At 43.0% G+C, this 25,604-nt stretch overlaps 1 protein-coding gene across 1 annotated transcript in view; it reads right to left on the bottom strand.

Moving 5' to 3' along the window:
• LOC124854698 (complement factor H-related protein 1-like) overlaps nucleotides 1-25,287 on the bottom strand; it is a 29,095-nt gene extending 3,808 nt beyond the window's left edge. Inside the window, exon 1 of the mRNA XM_047342956.1 lies at nucleotides 25,011-25,287. Coding sequence (XP_047198912.1) covers nucleotides 25,011-25,287 — 277 coding nt within the window. The remainder of the gene's footprint in view (nucleotides 1-25,010) is intronic.
• Between the last annotated feature and the right edge of the window lie 317 nt (nucleotides 25,288-25,604).

The following is a 25,604-nucleotide window of genomic DNA, read 5'->3' as shown; positions in this document are numbered from 1 at the left end:
CGCTGTGAGCCACGTGAAATCAAATTACCGCTCAAGAGGAGGTTCATTTTCTCCACCTCGACATGTGCAGCGCCCGTCTCTGTCTCTCCTCGCCGCTCGCTCCTTCCTTCAGGCCTGTTTTCTTTATTTCTCTCTGGCTCTTCATCTAAACCCATCTGAACTTTTTGAACCAGGAGGGGTTGAATATGCGTGATGGCCTGTTTCTTTGCAATAAAAAAAACATGCCGTCCATCCATAATCTATACTGCTTATCCTTTTGAGGGTCGCACAATCCCAGCTGAGACCTGGCGAGAGGCGGATCATCGCAGCTCTGACATATGGAGACAAACAACCATTCATAGCTGCGATCAATTTAGAGTCTCCAGTTAACCTCACCCCCGTTCTGCATGTGTTTGGATTGTGAGAGGAAGCTGCAGTAAAACCCACAGACACACAGGAAGGTCCCGGTCAAGATTCAAACCAAGAACCTTCCTGTTTCGAGGCGGCTGTTCCGAAATGTAAAATAAAATGTACATTCTTTACTAGAGACATTGTTTATTTATATGGATTTCCTGAAGTTTTCCAGGCAACTTTAAACATTATGACATTTTCTAAATCCAAATACCCGACATGCATGATCAATGAAACAATGGGCCCATGAGCAGAGACCTGGAAAGACCCCAGTAGGAGCAGGACCCCCAGGCTGTGGACATTCTTCATGTTTGTGGTCATTTTTCATGTTTGTTGTCTTTTTGGGTTGTGTGAACAGAGATTTTCTTAAAAAATGTATGGGAAAATATCCAAACAAAACCATATCCAATGTAATGCTGCCTATGTTTTGTGTGTCTGATTGTCTCACATGCTTGATTATTTGTGTCTCTATTGTTGTTTTTGTGTGCCTGTTTTTTTGTCTCTTTGTGTTTGTTTTGTGTGTCTTTGTTTTTGTCTTTTAGACATTTCTCTCATGTCTCTATGGGTGTTTTGTGTTTCTGTTTATTCGTCTCTGTGTTATTTGTGTTAAGTGGGTCTCTTTGTGTTTGTGTGTCTGTTTGTTGTTGTTTTTTGTCTCTTTGTGGACATGTGATTACATTTCCAGACAAATACCCACCTCTCTCTCGCTCTCGCTCTCTCTCTCTCTGACTGTGGTGGGATGACTCAGGAGGTCAATCAGGTTCCAGTGGGGGTCGGTTCCTCCTCTGTCCCTCCGGCTCTGTCCCTCTCTTCCTCCTCCTTTTCATCCTTTCTCCTCTTTCTTCTGAGCCGTCCGTCTGACTCCTCTGTGTAAAAGGGACCGAACTGGAGGAGCGAACTCAGAGTGCAGCGATCCTCTGAGATCTCATGAATTCAAAACACTCATATCGCCTCCACTGCCTGAAAGTGCTTGGGAGTGCATTCAGCGAGTCCATAAGTCACAACATTGTCAGAGAGGCGACGGTGATGCATGAGGACGCCGCTTCTCACTTCATTCCGGAGCAGGTACCCTCCGTCAGATAAGCGCAACCTTAATTCCTTCCGCTGGCCTAATGTGTTTTTAATGCAGCCCTGTGACTTATGGTGCTGTCAGTCGCGCGGCCTCATAGGGACGCCAGGACGTTAGTGGGCGGCGGACAGGGACCCGGGAAAAGGTGGCAAAGATTAATCACAGTGGCAGCGGCATTACACATTTGATCAAATCCGTATTGACTGAGACCACTGAGAGTCTGTGAGAGTCACAGAATCCACGATGCTCGGGCTCGTTCTCGGGATGAATGAGCTCCGGGTTTGTGGCAGCGTGCGGATGATGGAACAACACGGACTGACCTCAGAAACAATTTATGTCATTGATACCGGACAGAGGCAGGAAAATTTCTCAATGCTGTGAGGTTCGCTGCAGAGATTATCAATTGATTGTGTGTTTACGAGCTTTGGAGACTTATTGTGGAATCAGCACAACGGCGATACATCGTCAGACACGTGTCACTTCGGGATCAACGGACGCTTCATTTAAAACCAGAGGGAATTTGCACTGTATGGTTCTGCCCTCTAAAATGTCCCCGGGGGAAATAAAGAGGACGGCAGTGTAACTCCCACACCTCCACACATTGTCGTATCTTTAAAAAAAAACAAGATTTATTTGTTTTCACTCAGATAACCGTGGTAGTCATCACAGGAAGTGGCGCTGTATCCGTCAGAAACACTGCAGGATAGAGGAGCGGCATGTAAAGTAGGACTTTCTAGTTTCTCTGCACTGTCGACTGCTAGTGGCCGGAACCATTTTGTTTTTGAGTTGTCTGTACATCCGGTCTTTATGAACACCATATCTAAAAAATACCTTCGGGGAATTCTTTCAAATTTGGTAGAATCATTCATCTTGACTCACAGATGAACTGATTAAAATTTGGTGGTCAAAGGTCAAGGACACTGTGACTTTACAAATAATATTTATGGTCTTGTGAACGTGACGTCTCAGGAACAACCGAAGGGAATTTCCTCAAATTTGGTACAAACGTTCACTTGGACTCAAAGAAAAACTGATTTGATTTTGGTGGTTGGATGTCAAAGTTTTACACAAATATCTATAAGACAAGGGACAAGGTTTTGGGGCCAGAAGCCTGTTTCCATGTCTAGTTTGACCAATCACGTCAAAAGTCAAAAGGTCACTGTGGCCTCACCGCCACCATCACCTGATAAACATCATATCTCAAGTCCTTTAGGGAATTTCTGAAAATGTTAACCAGTTTACACTTGGACTCAAAGATGAACTGATTAGATTTCAGGATCCAAAGGTCACAGTGACGTCATTTGAGTCGTACATGGAACTTCACTGTTTGGCTGAGGTGCACGACCGCAGGGCAGAACCTGTAGAGGGGTGGTGTCGAGAGTGATCTGCCCTGATGAGCTCTGTTTACAACCACACAGACATTAATATCACAGCGTTCTCTGTGTGTATATATAGGCCACGGAAATCTGGTGTACCACCCTCGTTGTCCCTTTGTCCCTCAGCCCGGTCCCCCCCACATCCTTGGCTAATCAGCAGGAAGATAACAGGGACAGCAGAGCACCCAGGGTCGATTTACAAAAAAAAGTCATCTTCCCCACACACACACATTCAGCCCACGGGGGACCAGGCTTTCTGTAGGGAAGCGAACCACAGGCAGATAAAACCTCCACACAGGATAATGACATGCATGACTACTGCCAGCATGCACACGCGATGGATCCGTCCTGAAGGTGAGGACATATCCCGAGCGGAGATAAACAGAGAGGAGGCCAAGGCCGTGGAGATGTGAGGGTGCGTACGTCTGTGTAGAAATGAGGGTTTGCTCAGGGTGGGAGGTCCACTGCCAGCTAATTGTGTTTTCCCGCCTTGTTCCTGCCAATAGATTGGCCCGGTGGTGTTTCCCCTGCCACTGAAAGGTCACAGGTGCTCAGGGAGAACAGGCTCACACCACTGCATTCTCTATGAGATGTTAAATAGCCTGCTTTCATTTCGTTTTTTCATTTCCGGCAGGTTTCCATGTGCTGCATCTTTTATCTGAATAGAGTCAAAGCGGCAACACAAGCGTCAACAGCTCAAAATATTCAACTTGAGCATATGTGCTGTTGAACTTTGACTCATTCAAAGGTTGAACTGGCTTCATACATTTTAACACAACTGCACAAACAGACGAGCAGACAGCAGAGACATTTGAATGAAGAACAACAGAGGGCCGACATGTATCCTGCATGTGGGCTGCAGACACCACAATCAGACAAACTGTTTTACATTGTAATTACGCAATTTCATAATGACGACTGATTGGCTGATTCGAAATAAGCTGTCGATCGTGTCTCTAACCTTTTGGTTGTCAAATGTTATATATATATATGATGTCATCACTTTCTTTAACATTTCGGATGTTTCCAAGTGAATAATTCATGGATCTTGATGGAAAAATATACGTTTAAAACACTTAAACCTAAAAAAAAAACATATGAATAAATGCGATTTTTTTTGGTTTTGTTTACAAGTTTGGTTGAATTTAAGTGGACTGTTGGGCCTTGGTGGAGATATGTTGAGTGCCATTCTAGTTTTAGGTTTTAATTTGGTAATTAATTCAGTTTTAATTAGTTTTTTGATGCTATAAAAACAGCACAGACTCCAAATGACGTCACCAGTACAAGATGGCAGCCCCCACATCTGGGCTATTATGGCTTCACTTCTTTGGAGGAAGTGGAGACCTGTCCTCCATCTTTATTTACAGTTTATTTACAATGACTTTGCAGAAATACTTTTTACAAAAAAAGACTTTAATTAGGTGTGTGCTGGGGGAACACGCACACGCACACGCACACACACACACAGCTGCTCTGCCTGGTATCTCCTATATCTTCTGACAGCTGTCGGTATCTTTTGCGTATCTGCTGAAATTTTGCGGAAATGCTGCTTCCGAGGCAACACCGGAGGGAAACAGGCGTAAACTGGAACTCTTGTGAGAGCCTCGGGGTCGCAGCTGACGGACGCCCCTCCATATCTGTCTCTGCTCGTTATTGATTCCATCACACGCAGCTGTCAGTCTGAGTGACAGCTGCTGTGGTTTGGCTGAAGCTCATCCAGTTGCGCTTAGATGAAGACTGGTCCACACCCTGAAATTAAATATTAATTCATAATCCTGCACTTATTCAACTGGTCACTTGTACTTCCTCCTTTTTGTCCGTGTGTTTGTGGTCGTGTCCCACCCTATCCCCGCTCATGTGTGGCCGCCGCGGTGTTGTTACACGTGAGAATTCTCATTCCTCTGAGCCGATGTTGTACTCGGGGGACTAAGCTGTGGACAAATAGCAGCATTATTTATCTCATTAGTGATAAATATAACCCGTTGCACTGCTACATCTGCAGGTAACAACACAGATAATGGCGCCTCTGCATTGTCGAGTCTTTTCTTTTTTCTGGGCTTTTCTTCTCCTGGTCTCATTGCTGTGGCGGGAGCCATTTCTGTGAACAACAGGCGCACAGTTTTATCTCCAGGCCATTTGGATTTTCACTCATTTTTTTTTCCAAACCTCATTTCATCCGTGCTGAATGGTGCTATCTTTGGCTGCAGGCTACGGGCTGTGCCTGCCTTCCAGAGCGGCTCCACAGCAGCCACATGGACACTGAATAACAATCATGTGTTGCTTTGATTGGACAGTTCATTACCACCTGACGTCACCGCTGTCGCCGTCCATCAACGCGATTAAGATGGATACAATTATTATGCCTGGATCTGCGCTTCGTGCTCCATCTGCTGCGGAGATATGAATCTGAAAACAATTTGGTATCGATTTTTTTTGCCTATTGATTTCTCGCTCTTATGTGCCCGGGGCGAGTAAGAATTGTCCTGATTGGCTACATGGTCTCTGGCTGTGTTTATGTTCAATTAAAGCATATGGGTCAGTGAATGCACCGCTCTCTAATCCTCGCAGCCAGGGGCGGAGGGAAGCTAGAGCCCCTCCTGTGAAATGTGACTCCAGCAGAGTTCACCCTCATGCAGACCATCAGACACTGGTTCTGGAGACTGAGTCTGTTCGTTGATGTAACAGGAACCACACGGTTCATCAGGGGGAGTTACACTGATCACAAAATACAGAAATGTGCGAGTGACAATCTTTAATATGTTCAACTAGACACGTCCACCAGGGCCCATCCGTCCCCCTATGAAACCACATTAGTGGTGTTGGTATCCTCACGTTACTTAGTCTTTAAATCACTCTTTATATTGGCTCATTCAGCTTATTAAGTTATAAGGTGTTAAAACAAAGCTTAATGGTACTTTTTGTTTGTTTTTCCACCTTCATTAAATGTAGGAGACCACTCTGTGTTAAATGGAAGGCCTCATATTGGGTTAGATGTCAGAAATAACAAGGAAACTAGAATTACCGCACTGTGGTTTCAGCCTACATGCATTTTGTTAAACTAATATGAGGTCACCGAAACCTTTGACTACTGAAATCATATCAGTTCATCTTCGTCCAAGTAAGAAATGGTCAAAATTTGACTTGAGATCTCGTGTTCAAGTGGACAAAACCATTTTTGAGTCCACGCACCACGACCTCTGACCTTCTCAAGAAGATTCTCGAGAAGCCTTCTCAAGAAAACATGTTCACAAGACAAAAAGAGGGTTTATGAAGTCACAGTGACCTTGAACCCAACTTTTACAGAAATTCCCTCAAGTTGTTCTACAGATATCTTGTTGGGGCGAACAGACGTGCAGACGGACGGACAACCTGAAAACAAAATGCCTCCTGCTACTCACTGTTTCAGGCGCTGAGGCATAAAAATGTTAATTTAACAGTTTTTTACTTATTTACTGGGGGTTTTGTGTGAATTAAAGCCGATGTGAACCGAACAAAAGGGTTAAACTGCAACAAGGCTGCACTGAAATATAGATGTGAGAAACACAGCGCTGCTTCCATCTTCCTTTGGAGTCTGCGAGCGAGAAATTCCAACAAGCTCCCGTTTTTTAAAATCCCCTAATGTAGTCACGGTCGGACTTTCTCCAGACGGGCCAAAGTATTTCATGCAAAATAATGCAGTTTAGTTTGAAATGAAATATCTTTGGCTTCATTTTTGCTGCTCTCTCATCGCCGCTCTTCTTCCCTCAGTGTTTTCTTCTTCCCTCAGTGTTTTCTTCTTCGCAGCTCAATCTTACACTCTGCACTCGCTGCTTTATCTCTGTCCCGGCTTCTCTCTCCCGCCACGTCTCAGTTTCCAAAAGGCTAATGCACTGAAGCAGATAATTACTCCCCCCACCACCACCACATCCCCACTTCTTCCTAAACAGTGTCCCTCTCTTGCATGTGTGCACAGTGAACCTGCATCGACGTAGGAAGTGGAAAAAGACAAATTCCCATACTCAGCGTACGGTGATAAACGAGGACACACATGTGGCAAACAAGCTGTCGTGGTGACATTGCTGAGGGGCATTTCACCCCATTACCAAAATAGATCTGTGTTATTTTTTTTTTCCCCATCAAATCACATCGCATCCTGCACTGTGGGTTCAAACGTCGTTTTTTAATCTCGGAGCGTCGCACAGAAAGTGTGTAGCGTTGTTGTTTTGTGAGGAAGTCGGGGAAACGACATCCTTTCCCCTGACGGCGGCAGAAAGAAACGGTTACAGCTGCAAAGAGCTGAGGAGTGAAGTGAAGGTCAGAGGTCAAATAGAGTCACGATAAAGAGTTGGTTTTTTTCCATATTCACAAAGTTTTTTCCCAAACTCTTAATAATCCCGCCCTTAAATGGGACATGTGAATGCCTCATCTCGTCTCCTGCTTGGTCACTGAAGCATGAAAAAGACGACATGGTCCTCTTTTCTCATTGCTCCTGCTTCCCGCAGCTCATTGTTTACTTCTCAGGGCCGAGCCCAAATTAATCTGTTGGGAGATATTGAACTAAATCTATTGTTTGCTGATGAAAAATGAATTTCCGTGACGTCCAGTTGACCCCTTTTTTCCTGAGAGCAGTCACGAGTGTGTGTCCTTTTGTGTGACTAAAAAAAAATGCCCCAAATTAATGTGACAAAGCGCTGCAGGTACAAACATGCATGTACATGTCACATCAACTCTGTGAGGCTTTATACTCCAGTAGAGATGAGTCACAGGTGTGTGTCGAGCCAGAGGAGGTTTTTCTTTTACAGTGACAAATGAGCAAGAGTCTAATTCTGTGTGTGTGTGTGTGTGTGTGTGTGTGTGTGTGTGTGTGTGTGTGTGTGTGTGTAGGTTTGTGTTTGTAGAATTTATTAAAGCCCTGATTGATTTGCACGTATTAATTTTATTTTTATCTGTGGCTTTTTTTGTTTTCGAAGCCTCAGGCACAGTTTGAACTTTAAGGTTGGGGGTTAACAAAACATATCTGTGGGGGGGATGTGACATGAACAACTGAGGCTTCCTTTACATGAAAATTAATAATCAGGATACAGCAGGTGCATTTTAATAGGCCCATCCTGACTGAGGTCTAATTTATGCTGCCTCCCAAAAGAGATGCGTCTGTTTCAAATGATCTAACAGTCACTAACCATTGTTGAAATTTCTTCCTCGTGTCTTTTAGCCATGTCACATGAACTGTTGGCTACGCTGCCCCCCCAGGATTTCCAGTGGTACTGCTGTGTTTTGTTTGTATCCGCAAGCTTTCAGGAGACGAGCACAAACATGGTGAACGCAGAATAGGGACGAAAAGGCTGCGTCTGTTTCTCTACACATATCTGAGCATAAATGATGTAACGCTGCAAGATTTAACAAAGAAACCAAACTTTCACAATCCACTAAACCCAGCAGTAAACCTGAGTGTGACAGACACACAAACACACACCTCCAGCCGAAACTATGACGAGGTCTGGCTGCTCGTGAGAACAGTAAACACTTTATGGATGTTTTGACATTACGGAGGAGCAAAACAGATAGACCTTATCTGTTATTATGATGGTTTTCAAATGATTTTGTCTCATCATGAAACTGTGGCGGGACAATTAAGACTACGGCAGGCCTCCACGGTTTAATAGCAAACACGGATGTTATTGTAAAAATGTATATATTCAATATCCTTAAGTGCTTCTTTTGGCTACAGCTACCGTGCACTTACCAGTGGCTACTCTTCCAGTTCTCAAGGAGTAAAAAAAGTATAAAACATCTCCATTACTGTCTCCAGTTAACATCATTACGAGGCTCACGTGGCTGAACGGGAACAAATACCTGCAGCCAAGCTCCAAAATCGAGTGGAAAGTCTGAAACCAGGAAACTGGAGGTCGTTTTAGATCAAACTGTTCGACAATCATATGTGTGTAAAGTGAAGGTGTCTAGTGAATGATTTAAAATGTGTGCATCGTTGTGTGCAGACTTTGAAAATGTGTCTTAGGGTAAAGAGCGATATAGATGAGCAGCGTTCTGTGCAAACTTCCAAGAGGTGCGTGAGTGAGGAGTTCGATATCATCACCAGATACCGATCTCAGACTTCACTGCTCTGCGGCCGCCGCTGGAAAAGCGCCTCAGCTGCTTGGCCCACAACCCGGGGAGAAAAGATTACCGGAGCGGTGTCGAGGTCCGGGGCTCTCAGGGCTGTGATCCCTGCCATCCAGCTGCAGGAGGACAGATGAAGAAGTGATTATAGAGGACAGGACTGAGAGGAGAGGAGGGGAAGGATGGAGTTTGGATCAATAATCAATGTTTACAATTATTATGACAGAGAGAGGGGCCGCATGGTGCTGGAGTAGTTAGCCCACTTCCCTCAGAAGGTTCTGGGTCCAAATCCCGGTTTGGCTGAGGCCTTTCCAGATCGTCAGCACAGCCAGAACGTTCTGAGTTCGAATCCCGGTTTCAGCCTTAGGTAGTCGGCTGGGACTGGCTCCTCCCCCCCCCCCAATGCTTCTTAAATGGATAAGCAGTATAGATAATGGATGGATGAATAACTGAGCGTCCATAATTTATTCAGGAGCCTCCATGCACCTTTGTTTCCTTCCTTTATTGAAACAGCAAATAGAACTTTCTTTTTTCGTTGTTTTAAAGTGATCGTCCCAAATATTTCAATAAGTGCACATCCAGCTCTGCGGCTGCTTTACATAACAAAAGAGTGATTCAACACACGGTTCATGACAGCTTTTACTTCTGCTGGTGCGAAGGGCCTTTGTGCAGGAGATGCGGCGGCAAGAGCAAGCTCGTGGAAATGAGCAGAAGAAAGAGTCGGTAGTTAGCGTGCAATCAAAGACAAAGCAGATACTTGATATGAGAAATAAGAGAGCGCCACCCACGAGTGACAGGTGAGCTCTGGGAAAACAGCAGCAGTAAGTGTTTTCAGCTAAAGACGACAAAGAGTCAGACACACACGTCCCGAGGTTCTTTCACACGGTGAGAGGTTGTCGCTGTGGCTGAATGTTTCCACTGGTAATTGGACTGTTTTCATGTCGCACTTTTCAACTCCGAGGAAACTAACTTTACACGTTCACACGCTGATGATGCAGCGTCAGGAGCAGTCGGGGCCTCGGTGTCTTGCCCAAGGACACGAGGGGCAAGGGATGGAACCCGGACCCTTTTGATCGCCGCTCCACTGGCAGTCATTGCACTGGTATTTTTACACCAGTAACCAAATCAAGTAATATATATATATAAATGCACAAATTCACAGTGAGTAAGTTTGTGTACGGAACTGAAGACAAAACAAAACATGGAAACAATTTCCGCAGTAGAAAGTATCCATTACATGTAATTATGATTATTATTATATTTTTGGGGTAATTTAACATCTTTTTCTCCCTTAACTTTCTTACTCTGCTCGATTTGTGTGTGTTTCATGTAGTTTTCTGCCCTCATGTGTAATTGCTCTGCTAAGTTCACTTCTTCATCCAATCTGTTAAGGTTACCTCATTGATTTTACAATTTAAGTTGTCTGCACTTTCTATATTGATCTATGTTTTTACTTTTCTCTATGGTTTGTCTGTATTGTTATTTTCGAGATCAGGATCCCAAGCAGCACTGGAGGCACAGGTTCCTCAAATACACTAAACTGAACCTGGATGTTCCAGAAATCAACTTCCTGAACATTTCCCATCGTTAGCGTCAACTTCAGTGAAAACCTGCAGCTGTTTGGTTCATCAGGCGGCTCGATGGTTATTATTTGAACTGAGGATTTCTGCATTTCACGCTGTATATTCTTACTTTACATCCTATGTGTCCCTAAGAGATGATGCTAATGACTCCCCTCTCATGTTTTAGGATGTTTAGAACATTAACGTGACTTTATTCTGCAGGAGCCTGCGTTTGGTCGTTTTATTGATGGATCTGCTTGGTCTCCCCCCCCCTCCCCCCCTGCTCTTGGTTATATAAGCGTAGAGCTTATTTATTATTTAGTTTTAGTCAAAGTGAATAGTAATTAGCCATGACCCTGTTTGATGTTGCAACTGGGGCCTGTTAAATTGATGCTCTGGAATAACTCTGGGACCAAAATGAACTCAGTTCAAACCTGTTAATTTATTCATGTGGAGCCGATCGGCACTCACATCAAACTTTGCCTCTTTTCGCTTTCCTCAGTTCTTCAAGTGTGTTTGTGTTGGAAAAGATACAAGCGATAAGAGATGGTGAGATACGATCAGAATTATCCCCAGTACAAGATTACAACTTGTAATTTCTTAATTCACACGTGATTATTAACAAAGCCCGGAGGTCGATCAGATACTGTTAAACAGACCAGAACTGAAAATGAGGCTGATAAGATTTTGCAGTGGCTGATTTAAAAAAAAAGCGTCAGATTGTGTCTCATTATTTTCCCAGAACCACATTAGCTGTCACTTTCATCAGCAACTGCGAGACTCCATCAGCAAGTGGGAAAATGTTGTTGAAGGAGAAACTGAACGTTACATTTTCTGCCTTTTTGATGTGAAGATTCTCGGAGCCAGTTCTGATGCGTAATGATCTCATGTGGGTTCATTATTTTTTTTTTTGCATCGCTCGAGGTGTATATTTGCCGCAGTTTAATTATTTGCCGTAAAACACACACGAGGGTAGCGAAGGTTATGAAAAAGGCAATCAACAATGCCATATGAGTGCTCCCCAGCTATGGTGCTCCGGGGAATAATACATATTTATTCGAAATTATTCATGTTTATGAGCCACTAAGATTCTCGTGGCTTCCAGAGTGGAAGACGACACACGCTTTTTATGCATTTTAATGCTCCGCTGTGGATACAAAATCTTACAGTTCAAGTATTAGCTGCCTGCCAGTGTTTAAATATTGGCAGAACCATTCAGACCGCAGGGGACTTGCTCGGAGACAAAGCACTTTCTAAGGACCGGCATTAATGAAATACTATTATCAAACTCGGCACAGTCCAAATACAACACACACGATAAAGGCCTGTGGATTCCTGTAAAGACGGCAAAGCGACTGGTGCAGAGGTGAGTTTGTCATCTAAAGTCAATAAGCGCTGATTAATTTCCCACTCATGCACAGGCGCGTTCACACATGTGGCTTTTCCACTTATTTCCACCACTTCTCTCCCAATGATATCACCAGAGAAAGTACTGTGATAGTAGAGGAATCTGCAAAAGCCTCAGATTATGTTTTACATCAGCGATTTTTTCCAGCCGCAGAATCGCTGATTTCACAACAAATTCCTGCTCAGCAAAAGTTCTTGTGCGTTCCTCCTGGGAGAGGGGGGTTCACACCTTCCTTGTTTGATCTGGAAGTTCAGACTTTTCAGTGGAGTCTGAACTAAAATAGAGGTTTTTCTCCGTCTGGATCAAACTCAACTACGGTTTGGTTGCAAATACTTTTTGGGATAGTTCGTACTGTTGGACCGATTTGCAGAAAGTAGAATCAACATTAAACACTAGAAGAAGAAAAAGAAGAGGAAGCAGCTGCAGGATTAACTGAAGTCTTCACCTTTGACGATGTAATGTTTGAACTACGAGGACGTTCATTCGGTTAATTTGAACGAGTTTGAAAAAGTTAGTGGTGCTCTATCATAATGATATTACCGTGGCAACGTCATTAACAAAATGATCCGGTTCAGGTATTTTCTACGTTCAAACAGAAAGACTACGCAGAACGGACAACACCTTCAACCAATGATTGTTGTGCATAGGTAGACGCAGCCCTCGTAGGAGATGTCGACAGGAGGTACGTATGTCATGTCGCCAAAAGCTAATCAGATCAAATGTAAACAATGAAACAAGGACATAGGATCTCGGTGTCATGCAGAGTTCCCACAATCTTACAGCTCCACCAGCTCATTTCATCCAATCGCACCCCTTCTCTCTCGCCTTAAGCCAATCAAACTTGAAACGTGCTCTCTCTCCTGTCGCTCAGCTGTCAGTTCAGTACCAGGATCGATGAGTGACCCACCTTCACCCCTGCACCCCCTCAGCAGCTCATCTCCCTCACACCGTCCATCCAGAAGCCTTCGTGCCAACTTCCTGCTCCTCATCTCCAACATGAATTTTATATCTCACGTGTAACACGAGGCGACACATGAGAGCAGCTCGTGACAAATAAGAGAAACGCTGCACGTGTCCAGTTCAATCAGGTCACAGGCGTTATTGACTTGAGGATTAAGTCAGGTGCACTGACCCCAGCACTTAACATGTAAAATTACTGATGACAGGACATAAAATTTTAATTAGACTGTGACTTTATTTATTCATCGACGGATTTGAAATGTTAATGGTTATTTATCGGTTTTTCAAGACCTCAGTAAATCCAACCCTGACCTGCGTGAAGACTCCCATCGGCCCCGTGCACTGGCCATGACTCCGGCTTCAGATCGTGAAGGAGACTGGATGTGCACTCACATGAAAGCTGGATGTTCCGTGTGTTTATCCACCAGCTCTCTCACCATTCACTATACTAAGTGTCACAACTTCCTTCCTCGACACAGCCGTAGTCATAAATTTGTCCTGTGTGAAAGGTCGTTCCTGCCTCCTTCCTCCCAGTTTGTCCCCTCGACTCCCCGCTGTGTCACATTCGATTTCGTAACGTGCACTTTTGAGAGCGCACGGACCTCAGCGACGCTCCCATGTGAACCACAAAGGCATTTCTGTCTTGACATTCTGTTGATCCTCACAACAAGAGATAGAACAACCAGGAGAATCTCCACAGGGAGGTCAGGGGTCAGGCTCGGCCGCAGAACATGACCCCAGAGCGAGTACAGTGACTTGCTAAAGGGCACTTCAGTGAGGAGGACGCTCGCCCTCCACAGAGGACTGGACCACATTTGTCGGTCTGCTTCTGGAGCCGTCCTCATTTCCATATCCTGCCCGACTGATAATGTTGCTGCTTCGAATGTCTGAAGTGAAGGTCAAACATTGAAGAACATTCATTTACACTGTTCTGGGCGAGCGGAACATTAATACTAAATATTTAGTGGCTGCTGCTATAATTTAGCAGCGTTTCCGTGAAGCTCTGCTGTTTTTCCCAGATCATCACTCTACTTTCCAAGCACCTTAAACTGACACTTATGGAAATGCTGCTCCTTCGTTTATGCTCAACGTGAGACACTCTATGATCCTTTTATCCATTTAGTGCACGTCTTTTGAAAGCTCGCGGTTACGGACAAAACAGACAAACATAGCATCACCACGGAACATCGTGGGGGGGGGGGGTGTAGCCAAAAGTTTGAGCGAGACGACCATAAGACGTGAGAAAGACATTTCAACTTTTTGAGGAGAGACTCTGCGAGATGGTAAACACTTGGCACAGGGAAGAGGAACATGACCGCAACCTCCTTCGCCGCCATTTTTGTTGCCGTTAGAAACGTTCTCAACTCTGCGCTGCCCTCTAGTGGATTCACAGCAATCGTTGAGAATGCATGGAAGTGAAATGGAAGTGACGGTTACTCTGTTTTAAAAGAGACGTCTCTTTTCATACGTAAAAAGGATAAATTCAGCCTTTACACCGACATGCACATCCCCTGTGTACGCGAATAATCACATGAATTGCACTTTTCGCTGAGTTGGATGTGGATTATTATTAATATGGAGCTAAATCGCAAAAAGTGGACAGAGATCAATTTTATTTTATTTAACGCTTTGAAAAGAACATGTATCAATAGCCTATGAAGTCTCTTTAAAACAAAAATATTACATTTTCGTAAAGTTTTTATGAATGTTTGACAAGGTTGTTTTATTTGTGTGTGTAAATTCATTATTCTCCTCTGTTGCACTGATTATTTTTGTCTGCTGCCGATAAACTTTATGTAAATTAGTTTAGGAAAGAGTATTATTATTTTTAAAAGCATGAACTCGCTGTAACTTTCCTCATATTTTTCTCAGGTTCTCTGCTTTTCTTTCAATATTTATTCTAATCCCATCAAATCAAAAACACTGACTGCCCCCACAAAGCAGCTCCACCACGCCTCGCCGCCTCGCCGCATAAACCGCATCATGTCATGCTTTTCATACTAATGAGAGACAATTAGTCCTGAGAAACACTGAGCCACTCCTCCGTGTGTCAAACACAACACTCTCTGTTTAATGCCGACTCATTTGTTATGCACCCAGGGCTTATTACTGGATGGATGGCTCCGGTCATGATTGTTGACTCAGCACCCGGTATGAGGCTTTAATTGCAAAACATTGTCTGCGGCGTGCGCCAGGCCGACCACGCACGTCTCCCCCGTGTACTATCAATACTGTTACATCACATCTATTAAGTGCGGTTTTAAAAAAAAAAAAGTGAAACTCGACTCAGTCAAGTGTTTCTTGTGATTCGTCCCGACAGGCCTGAGCGAGTTGTCAGGATTCTTTGAAACTTCGTTTGTCAAACTTTCCCTTGAAATGTAAAGCGGAGGCGTGAATAACAAGAATACTTTATTTGCTGCAGCAACGTATGGTTAGTGTCATTACTGAAGCGAGGCTTTCTTGTTTCCAGGGTTTCTCGTGAAACAAAAACATTTCTCTTGAGAAAAATAAATCCGAAACCTCGGCTGACTTTAAAAACATATTTGTGCTTTTTGTCCTTTGTTTACGTTCGTCATATTTTTCCCTAAAGTGCCGTCGATACAAAAGAGCCACAGGAAACCAAGACCCCCCGACTGGGAGCCCACGGGTCGCACTCTGAGCCTCCAGCAGCAGTCAACAGGAAATAAACTGGTGTTAAAAAACAAATACACAACTTGTGAAACTGAGGGGAATATGTTTTTTATTCATAAAAGGGACAATGCACATTAATCGACATGAGCATCCATCAAACCCAAATCCATCATGTAAATGTGTCAGATTTAGCCACATAGGCTAATTAATTTTCGTTCTACATGGATGTTAATTATATTGAAATCATAAGCTGTCAAAATAAAACAAAAACATCAATCTTTTGGGGATTTTTTTTTTGGCCACTTGGGGGCGACAGAACAAATCATAACCACAAATCATAACAAGACATTATCGCCTCATGATAATAAACATGGCTGCTCTGCGTTTGCTTATTTTCTCCTCCAACCGACAAGTTCGGAGTCGGCAACTAAGGGGAACTAGCAGATCACGTCATTGAAGGAAAAGCCTAATTTAACTAAGGAATCATGAAATATGATCATCACCGTTGCAGATCTCAACGCATTTTGAAACATATGGTCGATTTTGTATAAATAGCTTCGATGCGGCTCCTCAACATCGTCACAACACTCAATACTTTAGGTCATGATTTCTTTTTAAATGAATCTTCAATGTGTTAATGCAGTAAGTCTGTAATAACCAGTTGACCAGTCACGGCAGAGGAGGTTTTAAATAAAGAAAAACCACCAACATCTGCCCAGACGTCCCACTAACAGGTTTTGATACTGCTCCTACTGGGAGAGTCGATGTAACACTGACTGTGCTGTGTTCACCCACCACTGTATTTGAAATTCCACTTTTTGCTGATGATCACAGACTGGAGGCGTGAAATTTATCACATGCCCCCCACACACACCCGTATCCGCTCCCTCACACACACACACACACACAGCACATTTGCCTGTGTTGTGTTGCTATATGTTGTGATCATGAGAAAACTGCCAAATGTAATCAGTGTGACAAAGGTTTCAGTGGTACAGTATATTCGCCGCCGCCGCCGCACGGTCGCAGCTCCGGAAGTCGTGCTCGCTGGTGACTAACCTGATTCCATCTGACAGCTTTCACATAATCTCTGCATCACCCAACCCCCCCGCCCCCCCCCTCATACACAAAAAAAGGGGATGCTGTGAAAGTGGAGACGGTGAATGAATCAGAAATGGTTTTCATTGCTGCTGCTGCGGCACTGAGGAAGTCATAGTATGGATTTTACTTTAACATTAAAAAGGAAACGCATGATTAATGACATTATGCATCGTTGTGTATTTGTTGTGTTGGCATTGGGATGATTAATGTTCCAATTTCAGAAGGAAACGTATGAGTTGTTCCCTTTTTGATTTGGCTCATCTCTGCTTACTTAACATTGGTGTTGTTTGAATGTTGGGGGCTGATTGGAGGTTTGGACTGTTTTGTTTCCACGTAATTGGTTTTTCTTTGATGCGGAGTTATGGAAATGAAACAGCGACTCTCTTCTGACATTGAGGAAAAGCAACAAGTCCTCAAAATAACCCCCAAAAACATTGAGGTCTTTTGTCCATTTGTCCTGAACTAGAGTCGTGTTGCTTCACGTCCTCAGGGGACAATTAAACACAAAGCTAAAAACGTCCAGGTGGGTATTTTACTCTGAAAAGACAGATTTAATGGAACATTACTTTCATTTCTATTATATTTAAAAGGAGATACTGAGGTTACCTCAATGGACCAAAGGTTGTTTTTTTTCTTGACTGAGCAGCGCTGCCTCTGATTCATCTATTATTCAGAGCTGGAGACGTCAAATCAAGAGCACAAAGAAGAAAATTGAGTTTAATGGGCAGATTCTTGCGCGTGGATGAACGCAAACCATGACCACGTCGCGTCCGTCCCGTCGGTCACTCGTTACCGTGACAGCCGAGCGAGCCGAGGGCAGAAGTAAAAACGGCTGAAGGATGCCGTCATCAGGGAGACAAACAAATAACGAGTGCAAATGGAACAGAGAGCAGAACAACCCCCACGGATTGTGTTTCATCATCCCTCATTAGCTCCTGCACCTTTACATTACACAGACTCATAACGTATCCCAGTCAGAAACAGTACGAGGAAACTGTAATTGGGTAGTTTTGTTAAATCTTTGCAAACCACCCAGTCGATCTCTCTCTCGCCAGTGTCACGACACGCTGTGGTTCTTTAAGAAGTTAGAGATATTTACTGAACTGTTTCCTGGGAGTGCACTTGTTGTTCTGTTTTTTTAGGTAATTAAATTTCTCTCTGCAAACCCTTTATCAACTGCTCTGGTGTTTGTGGTTTTATCTGTCGTTCTAATGAGGCTGGTGTTCCCCTCCTCCTCCCTTTGGGTGTGTGAAAGAATTTAAATCTATCAGATTATGCAGAACTCCTGCACATGGAAAACTAATGAAAACAAGGCAGTGGGAAATTAATTTAAGTTGATCTGAAAGCAAAGTCTCTGCAGCAAGGAAAAAGAAAACGGGGGCGGGGGGGGAGAAACACGACTGAGCCCTTTAGAAGATCCTTGAAACAGCTGTGTTTCTGCACAGGCTCTAAGTTTCCCCCAGCAGTGCTTTAAAAGCTTGACTTTGAATACTAATATCACATGTGCCTCGGTGGATCAGCGGCCACGCAGCCCACTGTTCCCCCATTTACATTCCCCCTTCAGTCTTTTTTCCCAAATCATTATCATTCTGATTAATAATTCTCGCCCTGCATGCCTTTCCGCATAGACTGATCATGAAAGTGTTTAGTAATATGCACAGATCCCATATTAGCCCTCTACAGGCGAGGCGGCGAGAGATCACACCGGTATCAGAGGTGTCTTTTTCTCAGTAATTCCTCGAACTTGTTATAAAGTCTCTCTGATCTCCTCAAACACCACTGCTTTGAAAAGGGCGGCGTGAAAAAATATGTTGCATTCAGTGAAGAAGATAAAAGACATCACGGCTCCCTTGATGATGGATTAGACACCTGGTGCATCGGTGGAGGGGTCAGATATCGGATTTCATCACGGCCTTCATCACTCCCACGGCTGCTGTCCACTGCAAATCCACACCCACACATATTAATACTTGGAGAAACGTTAGCTTTTTCATGCTCGAGTGCGTAGCAGCTCATTTACCTTTTGTGTATTTAATGTTTCAGTTTTAAATCAAAAAACATATTCGGCGATCACAAGGAAAACAATTCTCACGGCAGATATTTAAAAATAATCTCTTTCCACTGCCAATTTAATATCTTGTAAAATCTTGCGTGTGAAGGGTCTGCAGAATCAAAAGCCTCTTCTCTGATAGGTTCTTTCAAACTTCTCTCTCCACGCTACTACAGAAGGATACAAGTGGTCTAAATGATAAACAGGCGATGGAAACGACCACTGATTCCCCAGTTCCTGGTTCTGCGTCCTGAGGAACCATTTCCCTTTTGAATCCCCAAACACATTTCATCGTGTGATCACAGAGGCTGAAACCTTTCTCGTGACATGGGAAGAAAATGAGATATTTTAAAACATTGCAATTCTTCAAAAAAAGGTAGAAATCTCCTTTCACTGCCAGTGTTGAGTCTTTTTCCACAATCTGTGAGTGACCAATTTCAAAGTACCTCACTTTCATGAGAAAGAAACAGAAACAACAAAGTATAAATGTGGCCGGTGAAGAGTCGGCAGAAACATGAATTCTCTGTCCCCCCTCTCATTCCACGCTCCCATAGAGGGACATGATTTTACTGATTATTTTAACTGTGACACATGATTGTGTGATAAATAGAGAATTATCTGAGCTCTTCATTGTTTCCACCTGCACATTGGAATAGTAGAATAGTGTCGAACCGAATCCTTGAAAGAAAACAGGTTTGCTTCCCCCACAGGTCAAGCCGGTCGATCTATTCTCCTCCACTCTGTGCACACTTGTGACTAAATTCACCGTTTCTCTCTGACTATGAGTAAAATGCTTTAGTGAATACAAATCAGAGCAAGTGGCCGAGATCTGCTCTTATGATATTGTGTTGACCGCAGTGTGTCTGCTGTCACTCGTCTTCTGTCACAGATTCTCCACTACAAGTAATTTATGTATTTATATAAAAACTCCAGGTCAAAATGACCTTGATTTGAATGATTCTACGCTGATGATCTTGTTATTTACTTCTAGAGTCCAACAGATTCTAGTTCTCACTTTGCTCATTGTTAATAATGTCCTGTAAGAAAAAACATTGTGTTCCTATGGTAACACAGGAAATTTACTCATGAGAACCAGTGGTAGACCAAATGTTGAGTTCATTCATTTGAGGGCAAGTAGGAAAACCTGAGATGAAATAATGTACAAGTAAATATCTTAAGTAAAACCTTAAGTAAAGAATAACCTGGAAATTGAACTATCAAATACATGTAATGGAGTAAAAAACACATTATTTCCCACTGAAATGTTGTTAAATGAAAGATATAAGCACAGAACTGGAGTAAATTCTTCTTGGCCTGTTGGATAATGACTAAAAAAATAAATCAACAACTGCTAAACAAGGCTCATTATCACAGTTTAAAACAGAATCATTAATATTTTAAAAACAATTATTTTCATCTGACGACGACGAAATTAGGCCCTGAAGGCTCTGATTGGTTTATCGATCAACACCAATGAGGAAGAAGACGGATGAAAGAAACACAGAAGAAAGTTTGTACAGTTCCTGTCACAGACCACTTTAATATTTCAGAACCTTTTACTTTTACTGCTGTTACAGATCATGCAAGTTGCCCAAACCTGGTTCTATCCTAGTTGTTTTATTTGATGACATTTGCATATTTCACGTTACAAACGAAAGACCGATTGTATTAGATTTAGATTCAGAGCAAATAGACCAGTACATTTATTTTCGTGCACATTTAAAATATTAGACATGAGGGAGAAGGTATCACTAAATATATAATTTACAATATTGTAGGATTAATCTAAATAAAACTGTAACAAAACAGAATTGCAAAGGTGATAAATACATAAAACAGACCCCAAAAAAAGGAAACCAGTCATATCTGCATGACAACCATTTAAAATAAAAGAGAACGTGGAACGGAGAGCAGTGATTGGTCGGCAGCTCACCGAGGGGTGAGGAGTTCAAAGCGGGAACCTGGTGCCGGACCGTGCAGCGCTTTTTAAAAAAAACAAATCAAAGATCAGAAAAAAATCCATCCTGCACCTCAGTGGTAACCGGTGACGAGAGGCCTGTACGGGGGAGATATGGTCTGTTCTCCCTGTGCCGGTTAAAGAGTCTCGCTGCTGAATCCTGAACCGGCTGCAGGTGAGATAAGGTTGAGTGACTGACACCGAACACACACAGAGCCGCAACAGAAGGGAAGGACTTCTGATCACAGGCAAAATGCCACCATGACAACAAACAAGACATAATTAATATCAGTGTTGTAGGGATAATTGTGGTGTTTGCACTGATTCAATCACTTATTGGTGATCATGTGAGAGAGTGATTACTCTCTTTCTTTCTCTCTCTCTCTTTCACAGGCACAAGATTAATTAATAATGAAATAAAAATGCAAGTGTGACAAATTGACATTATTTCATTTAGTCCCAGAAAATAAAGAAGTCGTAGCAAACTAGATTCTTCTTCATTATGTATAAATAAATAATAATTACAAACAGAAATCAGTGTGTATTCATTCCTCCGGTTCTTTCACTCACTTGATCCCGAGAACAACGAGCATTAAAAATGCATCACACTCTAGTAAAGGGGATTTTCACTTTCACCAGTTTTCAGTGAAAGTTTATTTAATTTCTTACACCATTTTTGAGTTTTCACACACAAACGCACAATGTGAACTGGCGCTGAGTTCCTCTCGACCGCGGCTCTGTTCATGACGGTTTCCTGTTTCATACTTGACTTCACTCTCGCTTGCAGGAGACATTTTACGGGGTCCTGCTCTGATCCGCCCCCTCCACGAAATTTCATGGAATTCAATTCAGTCGTTTTTGAGTAATCCTCCCGACGGACACACAAACCGACAGCAACGAAAACACAACCTCCTCGACATTGAACAACGCTCTGTGTGAAAGTTCTGGATCTGCACCAAATCCGTGGGTTTAGTTCTAAACACCATTGAAAATACATTTAACCTGTTGATTCTTTGCTGAATCTATAATATCTCAGCTACGTGGTAGTTACAGGTTTGTAGTAAACAAAGCCACCACATTTCTATTTGGATCTGCATCAAATTACACACTCGTAGACACATGAATTACTCCATCGGGAAATCTGTGAAAATGCCAAACACCAAGATGGTTTCTTTCTCGTTCCAGGACCCGTCCTTCCACCAAGTTTCATGGAAATCTGTCCAGTAGTTTTTGTGTCATCTTGCTCACAAACAAACAAACAAACAAACAAACAAACAAACAAACAAACAGGGACAACGTTAAAGAAAGTGAAAAACAAATCCTGGAATCAGCCATTTGTCCGGATCCATTCCACATTAACTGGTTCTTTCTGTTTTCATTAATCCTCCTGAGAATTAAAGAAAACAAAACCTGCTCGGCAGAGATAACTAATAATTTACGTCAACGCATGTTTCCTCTTCAATGGCTCCACCAAATAATTAATTGTTAAGTGACCTGATGGCAGAACATCGAGGACCTTCTATACTTTCCTCTGAGCAACGTTCTGAGTATTCATTTTTTGTCCGTAATCTTTTTTCCGTGCATTGAAATGTGTTTTCTAATTAATAAAGCGATTCGGTTTCAGGCTGAGCGAGGGCAGCTCAAGTCGTTTCCTTAAATCTGCGTCCTGACAGGGAACCGTGCTGTTCACGGGCCATCTGTAATTTAACTTTATCTTAATTAAATCAACAGTATTACCGTCATTATGTCGGCTTTAATTGCATGATAATATATCCACTGAGATTATTATATATTTTTTTCCTGTCCTGTTTGTGTTTCTCTCATACGATCGACCTTGAGTCTGAAATCCCTGCGTGTCCTTCATTAGTGATTACCAGCTGCGTGCTCTTCTCCGGAGATGTATAGATGTCTGTTGCCTTTGTGGGCGTCATTGTTCCCCCCCCCACCCCATCTCTGCGGCACCACCAGTGCTGATGGTCGACACTTCTCTGCAGAGCAGGGCGGGGGGACTATCAGAACCTCCTGAACCCCACAAATCCCCGTGTGAGATAAAGGAGTTGAATGTATTAGCGCCTCCAGAATGTGACTGAGCTCTCTACGGGAGGACGGCACCCGCCACTCAAACTGAGATCTGACTGAGCGACCCCCCCCCCCGCCTGCCGGGGGTTGGTTGTCACATATTTGACTTTATTCCCATAAAACTGGGAGAATATTCCAGAGGACGACTCACGCTGTTGTGAATATTAGCCTGTAGCTTGAGCCTTTGTTTGAACAGAGCTGGTTATTAAATTGCATTAAATTATTTGTTATTGGATTAAACTGAGAATCAGTCAACATTAACAAGGTGCTCTGAGATCTCTGCATCAAACAGACGCCGGTGTTTGTCAGACAAACACTCGCAGGATGTTTGTATGTGTGTGTGTGTGTGTGTGTGGGTGTGGGTGTGGGTGTGTGTGTCGTGAACTAACACACTGTTAGTTTAGGTTCAGCTTTAACAAATGACAACAACACATTATATCCATACTCTAAGTAAAACACTTGTAAGTTCAGCAACAGAATGAAGCTAATTCTGTAAAACATCATTATAACAGTGGTATTCTCTCCATAATGTGTTTTTTTAATGAATGACTACACATTTGGAACTTTCTGTTTGACCTTACAAGTTTGAGAAAGAGTTAGTTCAGTTTCGACGCTCCACAGATATACTTTAACGGGCTAAATCTTTTTATAGAAGGGAAATTGATGTATAGACTAATAATGCTATGAGGAAGAAATGCTACGACCAAAACAGCACCATGAGGAACGGTACTTTGTCCATCTGGTTTAGAATGTGGACTCACACATTTCGGTCACAGTTTAGTTTTGGGTTAAACATTTGTTAACCGAAGTTTTGGACCACTGCTCAACAACACTAACCAGTATTCCCTCTCTTCTGTCTTGCAGGCGCAACAGCTATTCACTTTTCACTGGAAGCAACTGCAGCAGAACAACAAGATATCAATTACATGTTTGATCCAAAGGTATATTAAAATGAATCACTAGGCTATAGTCGTAAAGAAATGTTATTTTTACAGTAGATTATTTTTGATAGATTAACTGTGAGATGAGTATATATCAAGAGACGGGCAGGTTAACGTCCAGCATCCTCCCTGGTGAAATAGTCTTCTCTCTGACAGCCCTTTGTTAATTTACCTCTGGTTCTGATGCTTCCACTGGGTTTGATTAATGATCCTGAGCGAGACTCACTCTGCTGCACCGGGTTTTTTTTATTTTCACTCCAATGAGCAGAAGAACTTTAGTTCAATCCCCCCAAATATTTCCTCCTTCATACTTTCATATCTGGTTCAGTTCACATTCATAACAAGACTCTGAAAACTCACTAATTGCTTTGAGGTATTGTCAAACTAAAGTTTTTATTTACTTCCTCCGTCGGGTCCGTGTTCATCAAAGTTTTTACACTTAAGAATGAAAAAACAACTTTAACTGGAGCACAAAGTTTTTTTTACTGGAAGTGAAAAATAAGACTCATTTGTCAAGTTGCTGAAGAAATAAACTTATTTATTACAATGAGCATGGACACTGGTCCCCCCCCTCCCACTGTCCTGCTGCTGTAATTACTCACTAGAGAATTTAGAGTCCAACTTTTTCATTCAATTATTTAGCCTCGAAAAATGATCTAAAACAACGTGTGACTCAGACGTACGTCCTCACGCGTCTTCAGCCGTTTCATAATCCGCCCGCTCTGCCGAGGATCGTGAGCCGGTGTTAACCCGGTGTTAACCCGGTGTTAACCTTTGCCGCGCACGTTCCCACGTCGGGGTTACGTGCAGGTTATGCCGTTTCCCAGCAGGCGGGAAGAACTGGGAAAAACATCTGACACCGGAGCGGCCAACAGAAAAACAAGTCACACTCGCTGATGATGCAACAGTTACCATTCAGGGGAAATCTCTTTTTAAAGAGCAGTGGACAACGGGGAGTCCGACTCTCAGCCGCTCGACCAATGGTCCGTGTGTGAGGCGGCTGCCACTGTTGCATTTCGGCCAAAATGTTATTAAATATATATATACAAATATATTATATGCATCAAAAAACATTTTCCTCTGTTTGTTTTTCCTCTTGTTGGCCTGGAAATGATGGTTTAAGTCACTGAAATTGTGATTTTTACAAAATTGAATGCAATGAAACTCATTTAGACACAGAACACAAAAATAAACAATAACCACATCAGCTCAAGCTCTGGTTGAAAGGTAAAAATGATATGGGATCAAAGGGATGGAAAAAGAAAACAATAACACCCGATGACCCTGAAAACATAGCGTATTGATCTGTGTTCCATGTGTGATGGATGGAGACAAAGCCGCTCAACCGTCGAGATGCAGGACCCACAATGCACCAGTGCAGGCTCCTCACCTTGGACAGCGACCACCACCCGCGGCTCCCCAGGAGAGGAGGAGGGAGGGGCGGGCGTGTAAACCCACAGACCCGAACACAGCCGGTGAACCACGAACAGAAGAGAGGAGTCCAAGGTGAGATCCGGCATCAAGTCTGCTCTCACTGGTGTTTCATGCCTCACAGCTCCGACCCTGACGACGTCCGGGGACTTCAGATCAGCTCCGTCGTCCCGGCCTCCACGTGCCCCACAAACCTGCTTCAAGGACTTGTTCACAAACTTCTCATTGTTCCTCATCTTCTCTTTTCTTACAAAGCATACGGACAGTTCAGTTGAAAAGGGATTTCTGTTCATCTTGAGCCAAGGAGAATAAAATTAGACCGTTAATTACGGCTCTTTCATCTGTATCCATGACACCGGCCTGTTGGCAATAAGTCAAACTGCTTTTTGTTTGTTTTCCTCTTTTCCACTTTGATATCTGCTTCGTTTCACACCCACAACAAGACACCGAAACTCGGTAATTGCTTCGGTGAATTGTCAAACTGACGAAAGGTTTTTAATTTATTTTGCGCCTTCGGGAAGTTCTTTATTGAAAGTGAAAAACAAGATGCTGA

The sequence above is a fragment of the Hippoglossus stenolepis genome, chromosome 14 (genome assembly GCF_022539355.2).
Source record: "Hippoglossus stenolepis isolate QCI-W04-F060 chromosome 14, HSTE1.2, whole genome shotgun sequence".
NCBI lineage: Eukaryota > Metazoa > Chordata > Actinopteri > Pleuronectiformes > Pleuronectidae > Hippoglossus > Hippoglossus stenolepis.
Note: the sequence above shows the minus strand (reverse complement) of the source record. Positions and strands in the feature narration are given on the sequence as shown.